Source organism: Stegostoma tigrinum, chromosome 10 (genome assembly GCF_030684315.1).
Source record: "Stegostoma tigrinum isolate sSteTig4 chromosome 10, sSteTig4.hap1, whole genome shotgun sequence".
NCBI classification, from domain to species: domain Eukaryota; kingdom Metazoa; phylum Chordata; class Chondrichthyes; order Orectolobiformes; family Stegostomatidae; genus Stegostoma; species Stegostoma tigrinum.
Window position 1 is genome coordinate 13,200,691 of NC_081363.1, and position 24,093 is coordinate 13,224,783.

Below are 24,093 nucleotides of genomic sequence, written 5' to 3' on the forward strand. Positions count from 1 at the left end.
ATCTAACTCTAACAGTGAACAAATTAACAGAACTACTAACAAACTGAATAATTCCCCCTCAACTACTAACTATTTCCAAATAAAACAAAATTTTCATGGTACGCTGTTCAAATGGATACAAACTCCACTTATATGAACCAAATTAATTTCAAAAGCTTTAAACTCAGTTTCTTGAAATTACAGCCAGGATATGTCTTCTGGAATGTTCGGTGCCTTCTCCGTTGTTTTTCAGTCAGGAACGTATTTCTCCATCAAATTCTTGTGTCAGGAATATTAGCTAAGAGTGCCGCTGTATCGTTAGTCAGATGATGGTTTTCAGAGAGCTTAGAGAATTCTGTGAGACCCAGTGATTTTTTTCGTTAGGGCTGCTGCTTGCTAACTCTAACAGATGGCAGTTGCTCTCAAACCAATTTTCAAATACATTGATAATGGGAACTGCAGATGCTGGAGAATTCAAGATAACAAAGTGTGGAGCTGGATGAACACAGCAGGCCAAGCAGCATCTCAGGAGCACAAAAGCTGACGTTTTGGGCCTAGACCCTTCTTTTACATCCTTGATGAGCTATCCATTACTTCCAATTGGAATGGTCCCAGGTTGTCAAAGACATCAGATTTAAACTTAATTTTTTTTTAGTCTCTAAGAGCTTGGTTTAAATTAATTGGCTGATATTCAAACTTGTCACCTTAAAAACAAAACAAGACCACTGCCTAGACTGCTAACTTTACAGCTTTTGGGCACAAATGTTTCAATTTCAGTAACTCTGTGCCTGCTGCTGTTCGCAGTCATTTTTTGAAATTTCTAAGCCTAGTAAATGCACATCATCTTTTAATGGGAGCTCACAATCTTTCTCCCTATCAATTTACAAACAAATACAAACATCCTGCCTTCCGATCCACAAATACTCCACCCAAATTTGCAACAACAGGGTAAATGCTGAAAGGACGTTTCTCGTCATGGGAGAGTCTAGGCCCAGACGCCATGGTCTCAGAATAAAGAGGTGCCAATTTAAGACTGAAATGAGAAGGAATTTATTCTCTCAGAGGATAGAATGCCTTTGGAACTCCTTGCCACAGACAGCTGTGGAGGCAGAGTTCTTGTGCATACTTAAGGCTGAGATTGATAAGTTTTTGCAGAAAAATCAAGAGCTACAGGGAAAAACAGATGTGCAGAATATCAAGATAATAAAATGTGAGGCTGGATGAACACAGCAGGCCAAGCAGCATCTCAGGAGCACAAAAGCTGACGTTTCGGGCCTAGACCCTTCATCAGAGAGGGGGATGGGGAGAGGGAACTGGAATAAATAGGGAGAGAGGGGGAGGCGGACCGAAGATGGGGAGTAAAGAAGATAGGTGGAGAGAGTATAGGTGGGGAGGTAGGGAGGGGATAGGTCAGTCCAGGGAAGATGGACAGGTCAAGGAGGTGGGATGAGGTTAGTAGGTAGATGGGGGTGCGGCTTGGGGTGGGAGGAAGGGATGGGTGAGAGGAAGAACCGGTTAGGGAGGCAGAGACAGGTTGGACTGGTTTTGGGATGCAGTGGGTGGGGGGGAAGAGCTGGGCTGGTTGTGTGGTGCAGTGGGGGGAGGGGACGAACTGGGCTGGTTTTGGGATGCAGTTGGGGAAGGGGAGATTTTGAAACTGGTGAAGCCCACATTGATACCATTAGGCTGCAGGGTTCCCAGGCGGAATATGAGTTGCTGTTCCTGCAACCTTCGGGTGGCATCATTGTGGAGTGCAGGAGGCCCATGATGGACATGTCATCTAGAGAATGGGAGGGGGAGTGGAAATGGTTTGCGACTGGGAGGTGCAGTTGTTTGTTGCGAACTGAGCGGAGGTGTTCTGCAAAGCGGTCTCCAAGCCTCCGCTTGGTTTCCCCAATGTAGAGGTTCTGCAAAGAGGTCTCCAAGCCTCCGCTTGGTTTCCCCAATGTAGAGGTTCTACAAAGCGGTCTCCAAGCCTCCGCTTGGTTTCCCCAGTGTAGAGGTTCTGCAAAGCGGTCTCCAAGCCTCCGCTTGGTTTCCCCAATGTGCACCTCCCAGTCGCAAACCATTTCCACTCCCCCTCCCATTCTTTAGATGACATGTCCATCATGGGCCTCCTGTAGTGCCACAATGATGCCACCCGAAGGTTGCAGGAACAGCAACTCATATTCCGCCTGGGAACCCTGCAGCCTAATGGTATCAATGTGGACTTCACCAGTTTCAAAACCTCCCCTTCCCCAACTGCATCCCTAAACCAGCCCAGTTCGTCCCCTCCCCCCACTGCACCACACAACCAGCCCAGCTCTTCCCCCCCACCCACTGCATCCCAAAACCAGTCCAACCTGTCTCTGGCTCCCTAACCGGTTCTTCCTCTCACCCATCTCTTCCTCCCACCCCAAGCCGCACCCCCATCTACCTACTAACCTCATCCCACCTCCTTGACCTGTCCGTCTTCCCTGGACTGACCTATCCCCTCCCTACCTCCCCACCTATACTCTCTCCACCTATCTTCTTTACTCTCCATCTTCAGTCCGCCTCCCCCTCTTTCCCTATTTATTCCAGTTCCCTCTCCCCATCCCCCTCTCTGATGAAGGGTCTAGGCCCGAAACGTCGGCTTTTGTGCTCCTGAGATGCTGCTTGGCCTGCTGTGTTCATCCAGCCTCACATGTTATTATCTTGGAATTCTCCAGCATCTGCAGTTCCCATTATCTCTGTGCAGAATATCAGATCATCCATGATCCCAGCAAATAACGGAGCAGGGTCGAGTGGCTGAACAGCCTTCTCCTGTCCCTATTTCTCATGGTCTTATGCCACCGACATTTAGGTTGGTCAACAAAGTTTTAAAATGAGTACCTTAAGAAACTGAAAGTGCTTGAGCATGTCGGCCACTTTCTCTGTATTTTGGCCCTCTTTCAAGAAGTCCAGTTCAAGCGGCATGTTTTTCTTTGCTTCATCAACCAGCCATGCAAAGCTGAATTCGGGAAACATCCATGACACGAGCTGTACCAGAAGCTGTTAATAAAACTCTGCATTACTATTGGCGCCAGTGTTGCATATCCTACAATAAGACATGCTGTTAAAAGAAACCTCCCTTTCCCATTGCCCTTGTTCAATATCGTTCATCTTTTGTGGCTTTTTATGGAACTGATTCTGAAATGCGCATGATCGTGGTCGTTATGATTCTCCTCATCGTCACAAAATGACTGTACACCTCATCGGCTAAACACAAGAACATTTAAGGACGTACAGACTTAAAATGAGGAGCTTGAACATTATTGTTCATCAAATCACCTTGTGGGCCTTTCATGCTGCCAAGTGACATTAACCCAGACACTGAGCATGTACAGGAATTTCCGCTTAATGTCTCAACATAAATAAACACAGCATAAAAACTGAACAGCAGCAACATCTCAAGTCACTTCTGCTACTAAAACTTCTCATGGTAGACCTCCTTCAATTCTATTTTTCTGCCCTATCTTCATACCCTCAATTTCTTCAGTGCCCCATATATAGAACTCTATCTTGAATATATGCAACAACTTTATTCACAGGTCTCTGGGACAGACCAACAAATCCTAAGATTTACAACTTTATGAATGAAGAAATTTCCTCCCTTCTTACTCTTCAATGGTCAGCCCCTGGCCCTGACACTATGCCCCCGAACATAAGGAATAGCAGCAGAAGTAGGCCATTCAGGTTCTCAAGCCAACTGTCATTATTCAGCAGAGACACAGTTGATCTGTTTGCGTTTTGAATTATATATTACCATCTATCCCAGAAAATCTTTGATCCCTATGGCTCACAAGAATCTATCTATAGTAAAACACAGAACTGTGAATGCTGAAAATCTGAAACAAAAACAGAAATTAGTGGAGAAAATTAGCAGGTCTGGCAGCATCTATGGAGAGAAAGCAGAGTTAACTTTGAGTTCAGTGATCCTTCTTCAGCTAGCAGAACCCATCCATGCCTGCCTTAAAAAATGTTCAATGTAACCTCCCTTCTGAGGCAGATGGTTCCATAGTTGTACAACTCTCAGGGAAAGAACAAAAACAAAGTTGCTGGAAAAGCTCAGCAGGTCTGGCAGCATCTGTGAAGGAGAAAACAGAGTGAATGTTCCGGGTCTGGTGACCCTTCCTCAGAACAGAGGAAGAAATTCTTATTTCACAGAAAGAAATTCTTATTTCAGAGTGGAGGAGTATCTCTTAGAAATCAATTAAATTCTAATAGGACTGGATGGGTAAATGCAGGAAGGATGTTCCCGATAACTGGGAAATTCAGTATCGGGGATCACAACCGAAGGATATAAGGATATATTAGGACGGAGATGAGGAGAAAGTTCATCGCCCAAAGAATGCAAATCATGTGGAATCCTCTGCTATAGAAAGCAGTTGAAGCTAATAAAAAATTGAAGTTTTCAAGAAGGAATTGGATATAGTTGTTAGGGCTAAAAGGATCAAAGGGTACAGGGACGAAGCAGGAACAGGGCATGGGGTTGGATGATCATCCATGATCATATTGAATGGCAGGGCAGGCTCAAAGGAACAAATAGCCTACTCCTGCTTCTATTTTCTATGCTTCTAAATATCTTAAGTAGCTTATCTAGTCATTTAGCTCAAGTCAAACGATTCTTGGAAGTGCGGCTTTGACCCACTGCTACAAAGAAGCAATATTTCATCTCAAAAGTGCAAGTTACCTTCACAGAACTGAAAGTCAATTATCTATCTGGCTTGACTTTAGAACACAAATAATATTAAACGTTCAACCTTAATCACACTTTCGAGAGGATTATTTGTGCTAAAGGTGAAGTTAATGCAGTGGAAATCCCTTAGGAAAATGGAAGTGACAATGTATAACAGGACAATTCTCTGCAGTTGTTTGTATTGCCTTCCTCAATGATTGTATCTATTTTTTAAAGGTGTTGAGAAGCTGAGTGTGTTTTACTTGTGATTATAATGGGATGCAGAGGATGATGGAAACTAGCTTGTCAGCACCATAATCATGTCTATACTATTGACTGCAATTATATAGATTGTGCTAAGAGATTGTAGAGAATTGCAGTCAACAAGGAATGAAGTTTACCAAAGTCAAAACCTTTTTACTCTTTGACATTTTGGCTGCATAAGCCGAGTCATATGAGAAATATGGTGGTTATTGCTGGACCTGGCTATTTATGTTTCTTGGTAAGTATCCAATTTCGAATTATTTTCAATTATTTTGAACAAGAAGTCCAGTCACTTCCCATTGGCCTTCAATGGTAACATCTTTGGCAGCTCTTTCACCGTTGATATATCTTCCAGTGTCACCATCTGCCAGAGGTTAAGTTTACAACAACACGGCTAAATGAGAAAGTATAGCGAAATACTCTGTCATGGCTGCCTCACCTGCCAACCTGTTAAAACATTCTCCATACCTTTTAAGGTTCAAGTTATTTCATTGTGTGTTTGATGCCAGACGATGAATTTGGGCTCAAGTCAGTCTGACTGAGAGGAGGCAAAGTCAAGAACTGTCTTCAGGCCTGTGCTTCAAAGTACCACTGCTGTTATACATTAATATGAAACACCGTTATCTACGTAACCAAAGATATACCAGGCTCTGATGTTTAGTTGCATCAGGTAAGGACTAATCATTTTTGTATGTTCATGCCCATGTCATAGTCCAGTCTGATGGAAAGTGCTGTAACTCTACTCACAATGTGCTATTTATACTCAGTGATGCGTAGCTCTGTGGCATCATCATAAGGTTACTCCAAGGTCCTTAAGAACTTACACAAAGCAATTCAGGCCTAGCAATTGAATGCTCACTAGTCATTTGGACTGAAGCAGGCTTAAAATACTTAGGTAAGTCCAGACTATCCACATCAAAGCAGTAGTCTTCATTACTTTCACTAAACTCTATAACTAGTCCTTACATCACTGTCACACTGTCGGGATATACCGAATTTTAGAACATAGAACATAGAACATAGAACAGTACAGCACAGAACAGGCCCTTCAGCCCACAATGTTGTGCCGACCATTGATCCTCATGGATGCACCCTCAAATTTCTGTGACCATATGCATGTCCAGCAGTCTCTTAAATGACCCCAATGACCTTGCTTCCACAACTGCTGCTGGCAACGCATTCCATGCTCTCACAACTCTCTGCGTAAAGAACCTGCCTCTGACATCCCCTCTATACTTTCCACCAACCAGCTTAAAACTATGACCCCTCGTGCTAGCCATTTCTGCCCTGGGAAATAGTCTCTGGCTATCGACTCTATCTATGCCTCTCATTATCTTGTATACCTCAATTAGGTCCCCTCTCCTCCTCCTTTTCTCCAATGAAAAGAGACCGAGCTCAGTCAACCTCTCTTCATAAGATAAGCCCTCCAGTCCAGGCAGCATCCTGGTAAACCTCCTCTGAACCCTCTCCAAAGCATCCACATCTTTCCTATAATAGGGCGCCCAGAACTGGACGCAGTATTCCAAGTGCGGTCTAACCAAAGTTTTATAGAGCTGCAACAAGATCTCACGACTCTTAAACTCAATCCCCCTGTTAATGAAAGCCAAAACACCATATGCTTTCTTAACAACCCTGTCCACTTGGGTGGCCATTTTAAGGGATCTATGTATCTGCACACCAAGATCCCTCTGTTCCTCCACGCTGCCAAGAATCCTATCCTTAATCCTGTACTCAGCTTTCAAATTCGACCTTCCAAAATGCATCACCTCGCATTTATCCAGGTTGAACTCCATCTGCCACCTCTCAGCCCATCTCTGCATCCTGTCAATGTCCCGCTGCAGCCTACAACAGCCCTCTACACTGTCAACGACACCTCCGACCTTTGTGTCGTCTGCAAACTTGCTGACCCATCCTTCAATTCCCTCGTCCAAGTCATTAATAAAAATTACAAACAGTAGAGGCCCAAGGACAGAGCCCTGTGGAACCCCACTCACCACTGACTTCCAGGCAGAATATTTTCCTTCTACTACCACTCGCTGTCTTCTGTTGGCCAGCCAATTCTGTATCCAAGCAGCTAAGTTCCCCTGTATCCCATTCCTCCTGACCTTCTGAATGAGCCTTCCATGGGGAACCTTATCAAATGCCTTACTGAAGTCCATATACACCACATCCACAGCTTGACCCTCATCAACCTTACTAGTCACATCCTCAAAAAACTCGATAAGGTTTGTAAGGCATGACCTACCCCTCACAAAGCCGTGTTGACTGTATTTGATCAAGCCATGCTCTTCCAGATGGTCATAAATCTTATCCCTCAGAATCCTTTCTAACACCTTGCAGACGACAGACGTGAGACTTACCGGTCTATAATTGCCGGGGATTTCCCTATTTCCTTTCTTGAAGAGAGGAATTACATTTGCCTCTCTCCAGTCCTCAGGTACGACTCCAGTGGAGAGCGAGGATGCAAAGATCTTCGCAAGTGGCGAAGCAATTGCATTTCTCGCTTCCCAAAGCAGCCGAGGACAAATCTGATCCGGGCCTGGCGACTTGTCAATCTTAATGTTTGACAAAATTTTCAGTACATCAGCTTCCTCTATCTCTATCCATTCCAGCATGCACACCTGCTCTTCAAAGGTTTCATTCACTACACAGGTCGTTTCTTTCGTAAAGACAGAAGCAAAAAACTCATTTAGGGCTTCCCCTACCTCCTCAGGCTCCACACACAAGTTCCCTATGCTATCCCTGATCGGCCCTACTCTTTCTTTGACCATTCTCTTATTCCTCACGTAAGTGTAATATCAACTGCCTGATATTTTCAGTACATGCTGTCTATATTATGTCTTTATTGAATGCATGTAACATATATAAATGTCATTTTTTTTATTTTTCTGTATTCTTATACTGTGGTCTAAAATGGGAAAAGACTGCTCTAAAAATTAAGTAATGCTGAAGGATTCTACATGTTTTTAAAAGTAGGTAACTTGATACTTGTAACTACTGCTTGCACAGCCCTTGGACAAGCAGTAGTAGACGATTTGCAGATGGCCTGGATACAAGGCAAGTGTACAAGTAGAGATTCAGCCAGCAGCAATGAGCTGATTGGTCTGCAGGCGATCAACAGCAAAGGCTGTCTATTTTCCAACAATTTTGTGAGTGGTCCCCTGGTAGCTGGATAGTTTAGAGATGTGAACAAGGGAGGAAGAGGCCATAAGATCTCCATAAGTTCAGGAGATTTGTCTGTTCTCTGCAGAAAAAATACTTTAAGTCTGAAGAAAACTAGTTCATTATTCTTTAGCAGTTGCCATAAGCTGTCACTATTAATTCTTAAGTCAGAGACTTTGACACATTTGAACCAGTTACTCTATACCTTTTTTTTATTCATTAACAGGATAAGGGCATCATTGGTTAAACAGCATTTATTGCCCATCCTTAATTGCCAGAGGGCAGTTCAGAATCAACCACATTGCTGTGGGTCTGGAGTCGCATGTAGGCCAGACCAGGTAAGAATGGCAGTTTCCTTCCTAAGGGACATTAGTGAGCCAGGTGGGTTTTTCCCAACAATCGACAATGGATTCATAGTCATCATTAGATTCTTAATCCCAAATATTTCCATTTGCATTCAAATTCCACCATATGCCTTGACGGGATTTGAAACCCAGTCTCCAGAATGTTAGAGATAACACAGTGTGGAGCTGGAGGAACACAGCAGGCCAGGCAGTGTCAGAGGAGCAGGAAAGCTGACATCTCGGGTTGGGGCCCTTTTTCTGGTGTGTTCCTCCAGCTCCATACTGTGTTATCTGTGACTCCAGCAGTGGCAGTTTTTATTATCTCCCCAGAATATTATCTGGGTCTCTGGATTAACAGCCCAGCGATAATACCACTAGCCCATTGCCTCCCTTTTATCCTGTGTGAAAACATCCAGAGATGGAAGATTGAGAAACTGTATTCTGATCAATACAAGAATCACCTCAGCATATCCTGTGAACAGAGGCCACTGAACTGATTTCCCAATCTTTCACTCCTCCTGTAACAACCATGCTTTTTCTCCCCAATCTGTGTCTGTATGCGTGTGCAATGGGGAGCTCTAAAGGTGGTTCAAGTTTTAATTTGAAGAGCTATATGCAGATGGTTCATACTCATTAGATTATAGCTCAAATCTACTTATTGTAATAAATTGTAATTCACGTGGAGGACAGAAGCTTGGTCCATGCTTTCTACAACATGCATCCAAAATATAGACAAATTGGGAAATTGTGCAAACTTTTTAAAATCTTTAACTTTAGTGATGACTCAGAGAATAGTGCAGCTTGATTTTTCAGAAGGTTACCCAGCGAGGTGTAACAGATAGCCCTCGTCAGCGCCTCATGGGTGAGGTCAGATGCTCAGAACCAAGAAGCTCATTAGTACAGTATTGCATTTCTATCACAAACACTGATCCTTTCCCAAAAATAACAAACAGAAAAGACTTATGATATGAGTTACCTACGTTAGTTTGATAGATACAACTGTTCTCATGTACCAGCAATTCATTATCCTCGTCAGTTTCTGAATTGCCCGCACAGCCTTCAAGTCATGCTAATTCCTCTGGGGGATGTTCTTTCGAAGGGAATGTCGTTACTGCATCATAGAATCCCTACAGTGTGGAAACAGGCCCTTCAGCCCAACAAGTCTACACTGACCCTTACAGCATCCCACCCAGACCCATCCACCTATAACACACCTAAGCTACATATCCCCGAGCACTATGGACAATTTAGCATGGCCAATCCACCTAGACTGCACATTTTTGGAGTGTGGGAGGAAACCAGAGTACCTGGAGGAAATCCGCACAGACACAGGGAGAATGTGCAAACTCCACACAGCCAGTTACCCAAGGGTGGAATTGAACCAGGGTTCCTGGTGCTGTGAGGATGCAGTGCTAATCACTGAGCCACCGTGCTGGATGTTTCAGCTGGTTGATCTGTGCTCTATACAATGATCATTATAGATTCATAATCATAGACTTAGTTCACATCTTCTTGATCAACTGCCTGATATTCAGAAACAACTTCTCCAGTTGGGGTACGTGTCTGCAGTTGTCACAGTATGTCTGGTCATTCACTTTCACCATGTTTGATCAAGGTGACAACTGCTTCACACAGGTCTCAAGTTGCCACTCAGGTCCATCCTTGCTGAGGGCATTGAAGGTTTGTACCCTGACCAACTCTGACTGACAGCATGTAACCATCATTGTTTTATAGAAGGATTGTCTGGTGGATGGAAAGGACAGCATCCTGTTATTTTACAGGAAACAAACACAATGTTAGGGCTAGCTTAGCCAGGCAGCTCAACTAGCTTGATTTTTTACAGATCTACATGACCTTGCGTAAACATTCCCTAATCTCCAAAGGGAATGAGTGAAAATGCAAACTATTCGTGCATTGATTCCTATATCCCCGTTATCCAACCCTTGCTTCTAACCATAATCAGGCAGCACAGTCAAATGTCACAGCATCAAAAGGCATTTGAACACTTCTCAGTCTTCTGTCCTCTCCTCATTCTGATTACATATCTCCTATGATTAAACCAGCATTAGGGGAGGCAACAGATCTGCAGTACTGTGAAAACTTAATTGCAACTGTTTGCAAATCCACTTTGAATATTGATGCACCTTCTGAAAAAGGTGAGCCCATGCTCTCTTCATGCCATGGCAAACGTTATCTTAAAAATTATTTTCAGTCTGCATTCTCTGGTTATCAACTTTCCTGCCGCTGGAAGCAAATTCTCCCTATCTGCAGTAGGAAAGTTTTTCATAATTTGAACACGTCTGTTAAATCATCTTTCTCATAGATATCCTCTATGTTCATGGCTTTGATTCCAAAATGGTAGCTCTGCTTAGGGTAGTAAATGATCAAATTTTCAAAGTATCTGTTGGCAGTCACCGCATAAAACTGCTCAAGGCTTATTGACTTTAATGGTGGCATATAATTCCTTTACCAAAATCTTCACAACTAACCTTTAAGACAGTCATGTTTCTGAAAGTCTATAATCCTTCAGCGATACTGATTTAATTAATAGCCCCCATACTAAGCCTATCTCAGTTCCCATTTGTTTACATTCCACAATCATTAACTGCATGGTGGATTGCATTATACAAATATATGTTGCTGTTTAGGCTATAGTGATAATATTTTGCCATTAAGCTTATGGGAGTACGTGCCAGGGCATTGATTTGGGGCAATATTTTTTCAACTTAAAGGTCATAGCTTGATCAATCATTCCCAACTTTCAGGAAATCCATGAGTGCAATCATTCATGATTCATTTTATTGCAGAGCTTATTTGTTGAATATTATACACATTACAGATCAAAAGTATTCCCACGTTGAACGTAGGACTGTCTACTAATGCTTTGACTCTAATATTTCACACTCCTGGGAACAGGTTGTATTAGTGACTGATAGCAATCAGCAATCAGTTCACAATTACATGGACAAACTACATACTAGTTTTTGCCAATAAGTTCTTAACCTGAATAAGTGCCCCTATATCAGAGGATGCATTGCTGTATTGTGTATTTAAGCAGTCAAGCTTCTGACGAACCATTCTGAGGAAACAAAAGGTGTAGGACTGTTGTTCTTCTACCAAAAGTGGAGGGTGTGGAGAGGCAATTTAACACAGGCATTCAAATTATGAGGGATTCCACTTACTCACATAGGAAAACATTATTCCAGTGGCAAGAAGGCTGGCAACCAGAATACATAGATTTAAGATACTCAAAGAAAGAAGAAAGGAATAGTTTTTGATGGCCCAAGCAGTTTGGGTCTGGAATGCATTGAATCCAAAAGGAGAAAGAGAATTAGGTAGGTACTTGAAAGGGAAAAATGTGTAGTGCTGCTGGGAAAGAGCAAGGTGAATGGGACTAATGGTAGCTCAGTTTGATTATTTTCTATTCTTTCTACTGTGTAACAAACTTTTTACTTCTGTTGTTAAACGACATTTGGAGCCTCATTTGGAGGCACAACAGGATAATTAACCTCATGCTACTATGATGAAAAAATTTATATGTATTAATATCACTTTTTGGAATATGGAGTTCAAAATAGTGGCATAAGGCTATCGGTTGCTTTTTTAAAGAGAATTTGTTTGAAAAAAATCAATGGTAGAGATTCCTTCTGGAATATTGGCTGAATCCAGAATGTGTCAGACAGCAAGTGACTGCAAACCTCTGTGATGTGAAAGGGAAGAAGTGTATACCATAGTGGCTCTGGCATGTAAAACATTAGCTTTGTTTTCAGTTCAGAAGAATCTAGAATTAGCAAGTTCTTTTCAAAAAAATCCAGTTCAGTTTGAACTGACAAATTTCTGATCAGAAGACAACAGTGTTCAGTTTAGATTCAAGGATAATTGGAACTGTGAAGTGGATGGACACAGCAGGCCAAGCTACATGTCAGGAGCACAAAAGCTGATGTTTCGGGCCTAGACCCTTCATCAGTTTATTATCTCAGTTTAGATTCAAGTTGTTTCTCTCTTAGATAGAGGATTCAGAGCAGGTCAGGGAATCAGTTATCTTAGCAGAAGGGTTTACTTTGTGAAACTTTCAAAACAGGGGAACTCGGTTAGAAATTTGCAAAATTATTAGAACTGAAATTGTTTACACTCTCTAATTTGTGGAAAGGTTCATGTTAACAGATTTGGACAAGATTCATGGAGCTGCCTCCACAGTCTCTACAAAACCAAGAAACTTTCAGATATCAGATAAGTAGAACCCTAAAAGGTTGACTCTCAGTAACAGATAGTGTTGGGAAAAAGGTTAAAACAGATCTTGCTGTATATTTTAAGCCTTGTTAACTGACTTTTATATTTCGGTATCTCAATTTGATTTTTTTTTGTATAACAAACATTTTTTCTATTGTTAAACAACGTTTAGAGCCTCATGTGACTATGTCTCAGTTACTAGCCACACACTAATGAATTAAACATAAAAATTGAAAAAAAAATTTCTGAACAAGCACCAGTTCATCTGTTCTTATAAAGAGTCACCAAACTCGAAACGTTAACTCTGCTTTCTTCCCACAGATGCTACCAGACCTGATGAATCTCATCAGCGATTTCTGTTTTTGTTTCAGATCTCCATCTGCTTTGCTTTACAGGAAAAAAATTGATCTTTCAAGCCAAGTTTCATTCTGAGTTCAGTCCAGTCCAGTAGATAAATCAACATAACACCATGTTAGATGACTCTGAGATTATTTGGAGTGCTTTGTGCACAGCATACAAATGCAAGTTGTTGTGATAAAGGACAATAAAGTTGTATTCTGAGATTTACTAGTCCATTCGTGAGGGTATATCTACTGCTCACTTGGAGAGCCAGCACACACAAACTGGGCAATGTAACAATTCTGCAATTCTGTGGTCTCATATGTTGAGTGGCAATCTTATCACATTCAATACTTGAATGGGGATGAAGATCTAACAGGAATAGATAGCTAATAAGCATTCCCTCTATTAACACTAGCAACCACAACTTACATTTAGAGATAGCATATTTATTGTCATGAAAGACCCAAGGCACTCACCAAAGAAACATTTTCAAACTAAACTTGACACATTGCCAATGTGATGTGAGTACAGATGACCACCAGTTTTGTCAAAGTCTTAAGGAGTGTGTTTAAAGGAGAGAGAAACCAGGGAAGAGAGGAAGAGGAAATTCTGGAGTTCAGGGTCCAAGCTGCAAAATGCATAGCCGCCAATAGTGAAATAATTAAAATTCCAGCTGCAGGACAGGTCAGAGTTGGAGGCTGACTGTTTAATTCAGATAAATGCTGGCAATATTTTCTTTCAATGCATAGCCCCTTTGAGTTAGTTTGTACAGTTACACATATGTGCTGTTTGTTATAAGATAAGCCCTGTTCTGCACATTCCAGGCATCTGTATGGTCAAGCCCTCAAAAAGACTAACTTCAATATTGGTGGTCGGACTGGGGAGAAATACACAGACATGGAGTGGTACGGCCATGACGGTTTGAAATGCAAAGACAAGAATTTGTTAAAAAAAAATTAAGTCTTACTTAACTTGAGGCCAATGCAGGTGGTAGCCAACATTTTATGGGTCTGCCCTATATTTGAGCCTTATGTTGTTTGCTGTCAGGACAGCGTTGTCCTGTATTTTAGATGCTTGGTGTAAATGCATGGTTAGAACGCACTTGTACACTTACACTGCGACCCCACAGAGTCACCAAAAACCATCACCTATACGCATTCCCTCAGTCTGGATAGCACTCCTGTCCCTTCTCAGTCTGTTCAATCTGCCCTGATTGTTTTCTCACAAATAATGAATGGTAGATGCTGGAAATCTAATACAAAACAGAAAGTGCTGGAGAAACAGAGGTTCTGGTAACATCTGTAGAGAGAAAACCAGAGTTGAAATTTCAAGTTCAGTGATCCCTTGTCAGGACAGAAAACAACTGGGAAATTGTGGTATTTATGCTGATAACAAAGGATGGGTGGGAAGGAGTGAACAGAATACATAGAGACAGTGATGTGAGAGAGAGAAAGAAAAAAAGGAGGCAAACAAAGGGATTGCTGATGATAAGCCAAGAGAGAGATAATGGTCAGTAGAGTGAGTAGGGAAGTGTGAAGTTGAAAATGGATTGCTGGGAGCAATCCATACAAAAGTAGGACCAGCAAGTTTGGAGGTAGATAACATGGAGGAGGGCATTCCCAACCTCAATTATTAAAGTGAACATTGAATCCTGAAGGTTTTAAGGTATCTAGTTAGAAGATGAGGTGTTGTTCTTGACTGCTGCAACACTTGTATATGAAGCATTGATATTGATGAGGAACTTTTCCAGACGCAAATTTTTCCTTTAATTAAAAAAAACTGTCTGATGTGGCATCTACAAAAGAAATTGACTAAACAACCAATTTGCAAAGAAGTTGCTGCCAGCTTGCTTTCTGATTGAAATTTTATCCCTTTTCTCCATGCCTCACTGAACTACATGAGATTTTCAGAGCTTCGTTTAAAGTGGGATCTTCAAGCGGGGAGAAAAAAGACTTAACGTTGCCTTTGAATCTTCCAATCTTGTGTAAACGACCAGAGTACAAAGACTGTATTCGCTCTTAATCCACTCAGTGTATTTATGAACTCAGTGGAGGCTTACATTGATTTATCTTCAGTCCCCTGTGCATCATTTTAAGAATTTTGCATCTTAAGTGGTGGTTATGTCTGACTTAATAAAAATTCAAATTCATGGCACCCCAAGGATTTTTTTTTACATTTTGCCAGTAACTTTTTTGGGATTTTTTTTAACCACGTTGAGATAGCATCTTCTTTTCAGAAAAGAAACTAATATATTTTTCATCATAAAAACACAGCACGCTCTTACGAAAACGAGACTGCCATTCTGAGTGGTGATAAATGAGTACCAAATGGCTATTCGTGAAGAAACAGCAATAACACATAGGTCAAAGGGAGCGGGAAGGAGGTGGTGAGCAATAATGGCAAAGACAACTAAAACTTGTCCTTATTGTCTGCAGATTGGACGGGAGTATACTACAGCAGGGAGCTGTGGCCTTGGAGAAATTAGCTGTTTCTCATTGGTGGATGCTAAGCTCCTCAGCACATTTTTGGGCCATCAGTGGGACCAGTCCCAGCCTAAGTAATAATTCTGTGAAGGTCCATTTAGGCAAGGCTGACGGCTTGTGTGGTGTTAAAGCAGTAGCACTGACCAGTGGGCTGAATGGCCTATTGCTCTCTGATAATTCCATCCGAAAGCAAAAGGCACCTGGGCTAAATCAGAAAGGCCATTGCTAGATCCTGGATTTTGTGGACATGGTGCTGGTGGAAGCCAGGAAAATCATGTGGGAGTACCTACATCAAAGTCCTGATACAGAGAATCATAGAATCCCTACCATGTGGAAACAGGCCATTTAGCCCAACAAGTCCAAACTGCCCATACAAACAGCATCCCACCCAGACCCACTTCCCATGTCTAATCCACCTAACCTAAACATCTCTGGGCATTATGGGCAATTTAGCACGGCCAATCCGCCTACCCTCCACAACTTTGGGCAAACAGGTTCTCCAATTAAATTGGAGATGGGAAGGGCCCAACATGTGAATCCAGTCCATCGATGGTGAAAAGGCAATCAGGCTCATTTGTAGAATTACAGGAATGTACACCATAGAAACAGACCCTTCGGTCCAACTCATCTCTACTGACAAGTTATCCTAAATTAATCTAGTCACATTTGCCAGCATTTGGCCCATATCAATCTGAAACCATAAGACCATAAGACATAGGAGTGGAAGTAAGGCCATTCGGCCCATTGAGTCCACTCTGCCATTTAATCAAGGCTGATGGACATTTCAACTCCACTTCCCTGCACTCTCTCTGTAGCCCTTAATTCCTTGTGAGATCAAGAATTTATCAATCTCTGCCTTGAAGACATTTAACAGCCTCCACTGCGCTCCATGGCAAGAATTCCACAGGCCCACCACTCTCTGGCTGAAGAAATATCTCTTCATTTCCGTTTTAAATTTACCCCCTCTAATTCTAAGGCTGTGCCCAGCATCCACCCTTTCTAAGCCATGCATTATCTTGTAAGTTTCTATTAAATCTCCCCTCAACCTTCAAAACTCTAATGAATACAATCCCAGGATCATCAACCATTCATCGCACATTAAACCTACAATTCCAGGGATCATCCGTGTGAATCTCCGCTGGACACGGTCCAGAGCCAGTATGTCCTTCCTGAGGTGTGGGGCCCAAAATTGGACACAGTATTCTAAATGGTGCCTAACTAGAGCTTTATAAAGTCTCAGAAGCACCTTCCTATCCTTACACTCATCCAGATATTTTTTAAATAGTTGTAATTGTACCTGCCTCTAACACTTCCTCATTCAGTGCACACATCACCCTCTGCATGAAAATATTACCCTTTAGATACCTTTTAAATCTTTACCCTGTTGCCTTAAACCTATGCTCTGTAGTTTTGGACTCCTGGGAAAAGGCCTTGCTTATTTACTTTTTCCATGCCCCTCAGGATTTTTAAAACTTCTGTAAGGTCATCTCTCAGCCTCTGACACTCCAGGGATAATAGCCCCAGCCTGCTCAGAGTCTCCCTGTAGTTCTGACCGTCCTACCTTGGTAATAACCATATAAATCTTTTCTGAACCCTTTCAAGTTTCACATCTTTCCCATAACAGCAAGACGAGAATTGAATGCAGTGTTCCAAAAGTGGCCTAACCGATATCCTATACAGCTGCAACATGACATCCCAACTCCTACGCTCAATGCACTGACCAATAAAGGCACGCGGATCAAATACTTCTCATGAGCTGCATAAAGCCAATTACCCGAGAGCTGATTTAATGGCAAGTCAGGGACTCTCCCAAACTCACATGACATTCCCATGTCTCCCAAAGGCTGCTCAGCTAATCCTGAAAGGTGACCACCTTGTGCACGCTCAAATGACCTGGCATTGGGATAGAGGGAGAGAGTGTTTGAAAAGCCAAACTCTTCGATCCCCTTGCTACACATTCGCCACGCCCCTGGCTCCACCCCCATTCCACTTTGTGTCAAAGCCCACTGCATTCCCCCTCATCCATATCATAGAATCATACACTGAAGAGGCCCTTCAGCCCATAGAGTTTGCATTAACTGAGATCTACACCATGTTCTGCAATCCAGTTTTGATCCTTGGGTTAGGCCACAGTGCAGTACCAACAGCAGCTAATACAGTGTAGAAGACACCCTTCGGCCCCTCAGGTCTGCACCTGATACAGTTGTACACTAAGCCCACTTCCCAGCACTTGGTCCATTGTCTTGAGAGCTATGAAATTTCAAAAGTGCTCAACGACATACATTTTAAAGGTTGTGAAGATTCCTGCCTAGACTACCTTTCCAGACACACTGTCAGCAATGGAGTGGCAGCTCCCAATGTCACAATTTACACACTTTGAGGCTTAACACCAAGGGAGGTTCAACGTAGGTCACTCAACTCTCTTGACCTTTTCTCTCAGAAGTGGGACTCCTGCTAGCTCTCCAACTGGCCACGGAGGTAACAAATATTACTTACACCAAATTCAGCCTTACAAATCATCCCATCAACATATCATTTTATTTAATCACCATTCAAGAGTCTGCAATTTGAACCTGGGAATAATGACAAAGCATCAAAGAGAGTGGCGTGAATCACTGCAGAAACCTTTCAGTGAATTCCCCATAGAGACAAGCCACAATTTGTTTCACATACAGTTAGTAATCTCTCCACTAAAGGTGTAGTAATCACTATATTTTCACTACAAGCAAATTCACATTATTATATAAACAAATGGAAATTTAATTAACGCCTGCAAATGAAGGGGCCTACAATATAAAATGGGTCCGTAGAAAACAAATGATAATGATGATGTTCAAGTAAGACACGTCAAAGTAACCTTCTGCAGAACAACAGAATCACTGGATCTTGCTGTTAAAGGTGGTGGACCTCAGCAGTTTGTGGAACGATGGAGAAAAGTAACAAACTCCATAGAGAAGAGTTCATAGAATGGAACCAGAAAATGGTTATCATACTAGAGACTATTCAGCCTTTTTCGGCCAATTTTGAGCAAATAGTTGGCAAAGAGAGGAGGCAACGTACGTAGATAACATTTTTACACATCATTTACATCCAAGGCATCCCTACTCAAGCATGTTGCCACTGCAATTTGATGAGCACTGGAAACGGTTAGACTGTGCACTTACAGGCCATTTTTCGATGACGATAGAGGCAGATAAACTGGGCACCGTTAAGTATGAATATCACGATGCGGGATTACATCACATCACTGTTTCTGAAGCAGGAACATTGCAGCCTTTTCAGTTAGCAGACTGAACAATGTCCAGGCAGTACGAAACGATGAGATGCCAACACAAATTGAAGGTGGCTACTTAAAACAGGTGGCAAGTCTTAAAATGGAGCTAAATTTTAAAGTAGAACAAATGTATGAAGTAGTTTCAAAAAGGACAGTGATGCCACAGAGGTCTACTGGCACCTTTTCAAAATTTGGGGACATGACTTCAATAACAAAGGGGGCTGATAAGAGAAGTCTGAGAGGTAACCTAATACACGCTTGGAAGTCATGAGAGGCTTTGACACAGTGGACACAAATGTGTAGCTGCTTGTGGGGAAGAGTGGAATTAGGTTGGCATGGCGGCTCCATGGTTAGCACTGCTGCCTCACAGTCCCAGGGACCCAGGTTCAATTCCAGCCTTGGGTGACTCTTTTTGTGGAGTTTGTACGTTCTCCCCTTGTTGGTGTGGGTTTCTGCTGGGTGCTGTGGTTTCCTCCCACAATCTAAAGATGTGCTGGTTAAGTGGATTGGCCATGCTACAGATTGCTCCATTGTGAATAGGGGTGTGTAGGCTAGGGGGCATTAATCATGGTTCAGTGAGGTTATGGGGTGGGATGGGGTAATGGGTCTGGGTGAGATGTTCTTCAGAGGGTCAGTGCAGACTCAAGTGGCCTCGATCTGCAAATTTTTTTTAAAAACAGGCCTTCAATATAAAATCCTTGTCAAGAAATCCAATGGGGAATTCAGAAGAACCTTCTTTACCCAGGGTGTTGCTGGGAACATGCAACTTGACAGCACAGGGCCTATTTGAAGCATAGAGTCATATAGCACAGAAATAGCCCATTTGGTCGAAAACATCCATGTCAACCATAATCCCAAACTAAACTATTTCCACTAGCTTGGCCTCTATTGATCCAAACATTTCTTACTCACATACCTATCCAAATGTCTTTTAAACATTGTAACTGTACCTGCTTCCAGCACTTCCTCTGGAAGTTCATTCCACACTTGAGCCATCTCTTTTAAAAAAAAACAACTGCCCACATATCTTTTTTTTTCCTCTCACCTTAAAAATGTGCCCTTTAGTTTTGAAAACCCACACTCTAGGAAAAACACACCTGCCCTTTACTGTATCTATACCTTCTATATAGATGCAAGTCCGCCTTCCTCTGAGGCAGAATGGAACCAACAGTGTTGCCAACAGAGTTGGAATAGGCAGGATTAGAGTAGGCTCAAGATGTGCTCTATCTCTGGATCACAGATGCCAGAACGGGCTGGTTTGTCAGAATGGCCTGCTTGCTGAGCTGCAATCTATTGTAGGTCTGAATTTCCAACTGGCTCCACTTTCCCAATTTGTGGAGGCTTCGGGAACCAGTGGAAGGAAAATGAAGAAGAGCAAAGCTTGAACTGAAGCCAGGGCCTCACTCTGCTCCAGAATACACACACCGGGGCCACACAGATTCAAAATTAATTAGCTTGTCAATGTCTGGCAGTTGGATTAATATTAAAACATGTCGTGCAAAATAATTATCCACTGAAGCAAACTGAGAACAAGGCTATATGTATGTACTCTGCATCTGAGCGCAGTTAAAAACTGTGTCACAATATTATGATCCCTCTTCAAGGGGAATTCTTACTTACATATCCCAACAGCTGGCACAATTTTAAAGATTCCCATTTGAGCCTGTCAACACTGCAACTCCATCAGAGAAGGATTTAGGTTCTTCCAAAATTAAGTTTTAAGAATAGTTCAAGAGAATTTATTTTTAACATGGACCAGAAAGCCTTGATTAGAACCAGGTTGGGCCTGTATTACTAAATATTCAGTCTTGAAAGTTAAAAGCAAAATGCACTTACTTGCAAAGAGATAAGGGGTGGGGTTAAAAAGCCAAAATCTATCTGAATGAAGAGAAACAGGCAGAAAGAGAAAATAATATTAAGTAAAATTGATGTAAAATCAATCATTTTAGTAAATGCACAGAGAGAGCTAAAGAACAGGGACTTCAGTAGGATTGAGTACATGAGAGTCTAAATTGGTTCTTGCAATGATAGAGGATGGCTCAATGAAGCTGGAGGGAATACTATGAACAGCCTGATAAGCTCATAGCATTTATAAGATCCAGGAAGCTAAACCAGGAGATTAGCTCAAGGACCTTGTCAAAGTGGAGCCTGACAAACTCCCAGGGGAGGGATTTATAATCGGGGAGCTCAGTGCAGCCCTTCAGTATGGGATTCAATTTAGACAGTTGAAACAGGGGAGAAGATGATCAATCTGAAATCTAAGACTACGGAGCTATTTGACAGAGTGGATATTTGGAGGATATTCCCTCTTGTGGGGGAGACAAGAATGGGGGAAGACTGTTTAAGAGTAAGAGATTTCCCGTTCAAAATGAGAATGAGGTAAACTTTCCTTTCTCTCTGAGTTCTCTGGAATTTTGCTTCACAGAAAACACTGGGGACTGGATCATTGAATTTATTCAAGGCAAAATTAGATAAGAGTTTCGATAGGCAAGGGAGTCAAGGGCTATGAAGAATGGGCAGTTTAAGGAGCAAACAGGAAAGTGGAGAGAAAGCCACAAGCAGATCAGCCATGATTTTACTGAATGATAAAGCATTCTCGATGGGCTAAGTAGCCTAATCCATATCCTATTTTCAGCAGACAAAGATGGATATCTATCAAAGATTTCCATCATATTGGGAAGATGCAACTTAGACTGGATGACTACTTTGTGGAACATGTCCATTCAGTCCACTAGCATGATCCTGAATTTCTAGTTGCTTGTCATTTTAATTCCCCACTTTGCTCCCTAACTAACATTTGCACCTCCTGCTACATCTAATGAACACCACCTTACTTTTCTATTCAACACTCTGCCACCTTCTGGATTCAACATCGAGAGAAACAACTTCAGATCACAACCGCTACCTTAATCGTGCTCTGAGACTGCTCTTAACTGTTTTGTTGCTTTGCTGGATTAATCTTCTTTCTTCTTCCCTTTAATGTTGCACGCAAACAGCTGTTATGTGCCCTTCACATCTCATTTGGAAGGTTTGTTTCTGTATTATGTCCATTCCCATCCCATTTGGCCATTACATATGAAATCTTTTGTTATTTAATCTCTCCTGCCCTCAACTCCATTACAGACCTTCCTTTGCCTACTCGAGTCCAGTGGCCCTTCTTCAGAACTCAGCTCTCAAAACATTAAATCTGTTTTGTCTCCACAGATGTTGCCAGACTTGCTGAGTTTCTTCAGCAATTTCTGATTATGTTTGTTTCAGATCTTTGCATTGTTTTGTTTTATCTCTTTTCTTTCTACCTGTCCTTTTGTCCCACTGTCTACTGGTTAAAAAAACTGCTACATTGTTGTTTCAAAGATATCGGGAACTGCCGATGCTGGAGAATCTGAGATAACAAGGTGTAGAGCTGGATGAACACACCAGGCCAAGCAGCATCAGAGGGGCAGGAAAGCTGACGTTTCGGGTCTGGACCCTTGATGAAACGTCATTGATCTGAAATGCTGACTCTGTTTCTTTCCAAAGATGCCTCCTAGCTTGTTGAGTATTTCAGAGTGCTTTGTGTTCATGGTACTGGATGTTAATTGTGCTTTGAGTTTAAAGGGGGTGCTATAATGCTTTCAAAATTGGCTACAACACCCATTGCCCAACTCTTGTGATATCATCGGTCCTCAGTGCTGGCTTGAAATAGGAAGTTTGATAATGGACAGCTTTGTTTGAAATCATTTCTTATTTACCTTCACACGGGAAGAGTTTACAAGCAAATTGTTACAGCAAAATGAGTTTCAGAAACAAGCTGAAATTTTGCTTTTGAAAACAAATGTTAAAAGCGGCAAGGAGTGACGAAAAATACAAGTAACCCACAAAGGGTTTCAGCCACTGCTAACAAATATTATTGTCTGACAGTCCTCCCCCTTTTATTCTATATTCAACAGTGATGACACATCTATCTCGCAGGACAAGGGCAGCAGATACATGTGGCCATCACCACTTACAAGCTCTCCCGCAAGTTATTCACCATCCTGACTTGGAAATATTTTGCCATTCCTTCACTGTCGCTGTGTCCAAAAGCTTTGGGGATTCCCTCCCTAACAACATAATAGCGCTACCTACAGCACATGGGCTGCTGTGGTTCAAGAAGGTAGCTCACCACCACCTTCTCACGGGCAACTGGAACGGACAGTACATGCTGGCCTCCCAGTGACACCCACACCTCACAAGTGAATATATTTGAAAAAACACTTCTAGATGTTGCTAAATGAAGATTAAGCTTCCCACCTTGAACTCAGCAGGATCAAAATGCAAACATCTTGAAGGAACCAACAAGTTGTACAGCATATGGCTAATAGCCCAAACAAGCAGCACCCTCTTCTCATGTCAGTACTAATCAATTGTTAATTAATTATTAATTGTTGGTCTTTATGCATCCAAAATGCATTCTTGTACCATTGGCATCTGTGCTTTAGCAGCCTGGGTCCGAGGAATATGGAATTCCTTCCTTAAGTCTCTCTGCCTCTGTGGCTCTCTTGCCTCCTTTTAAATGCTATTTCATCCACCCTAATTCTCTTTGCCTGGCTGGGTGTCGAATTACTGCGATGTCACTTGGTGCACTGCAATATGTTTCAGGCGCTATAGAAATGCAAAATGCTACTGTGGTCTAAAGAAAATTTCTGGATGCATAGAGAGCACATCAAAGGCTGGGTCTCTGACACTGAGTCGTTTTTATGCTTTCAACACATGCACAGTCTAATCCCCTGACTGACCTATCTGAATTTTACATGCTTATGCCACCTGCTAGTTTTGCTGGCCCTGTCTTTATTTTCTTCAGCTGCTTGAGATGAAATAGTGAGAGTGTCCTGCAGGTTGACTGAGAGTCTCCGAATGGTCTGGCACCGTGCAGCATCTCATGACAGGTGATGCATCTGTAGATTGTTGCTGCGGCAACACACCCAGCTCCTGGAAGTAGCATTTTATTTTTGCAGAATTGATATGATGCCCTGAAGCTTCTAGTCACACATTGCTCATACATTCGGGTAATCCAGGAGGGTGCTAATCCCTGCCAAAATGCAGTGCTTGAAAGTCACCAACTCTCATTTCAAAAATGAGATAAGTGAGGCAGGGAGGAGTCATTGTTGGGGGGGGAGACGCGGTTTGCAGTCGAAGTGCTTCCTCTTACAGGGTCAGGGCCGTGATCTCAAATACAAACACAGTGGCAACATCACTATGGAGCAATACAATAATTTTCTGATTCTGGAGAGACTTCATCTGACTGTAATCTGTGACTTCCAACGATGTCCAACCCAGTCCAACACCGGCGCCTCCACATTATAGGTAAAAAGAGGA

At 42.3% G+C, this 24,093-nt stretch overlaps 1 protein-coding gene across 11 annotated transcripts in view; it reads right to left on the reverse strand.

The window, feature by feature from the left end:
• The window catches only part of adck1 (aarF domain containing kinase 1), a 531,577-nt gene that overhangs the window by 234,968 nt on the left and 272,516 nt on the right, over positions 1 to 24,093 (reverse strand). For 10 of the 11 annotated variants that reach the window (XM_059649006.1, XM_059649012.1, XM_059649004.1 and 7 more), the window contains one exon: positions 2,833 to 2,991. The exons of the other annotated variant lie outside the window; for it this stretch is intronic. In XM_059649006.1, coding sequence (XP_059504989.1) covers positions 2,833 to 2,991 — 159 coding nt within the window. The remainder of the gene's footprint in view (positions 1 to 2,832; positions 2,992 to 24,093) is intronic. 11 annotated transcript variants of the gene reach the window in all.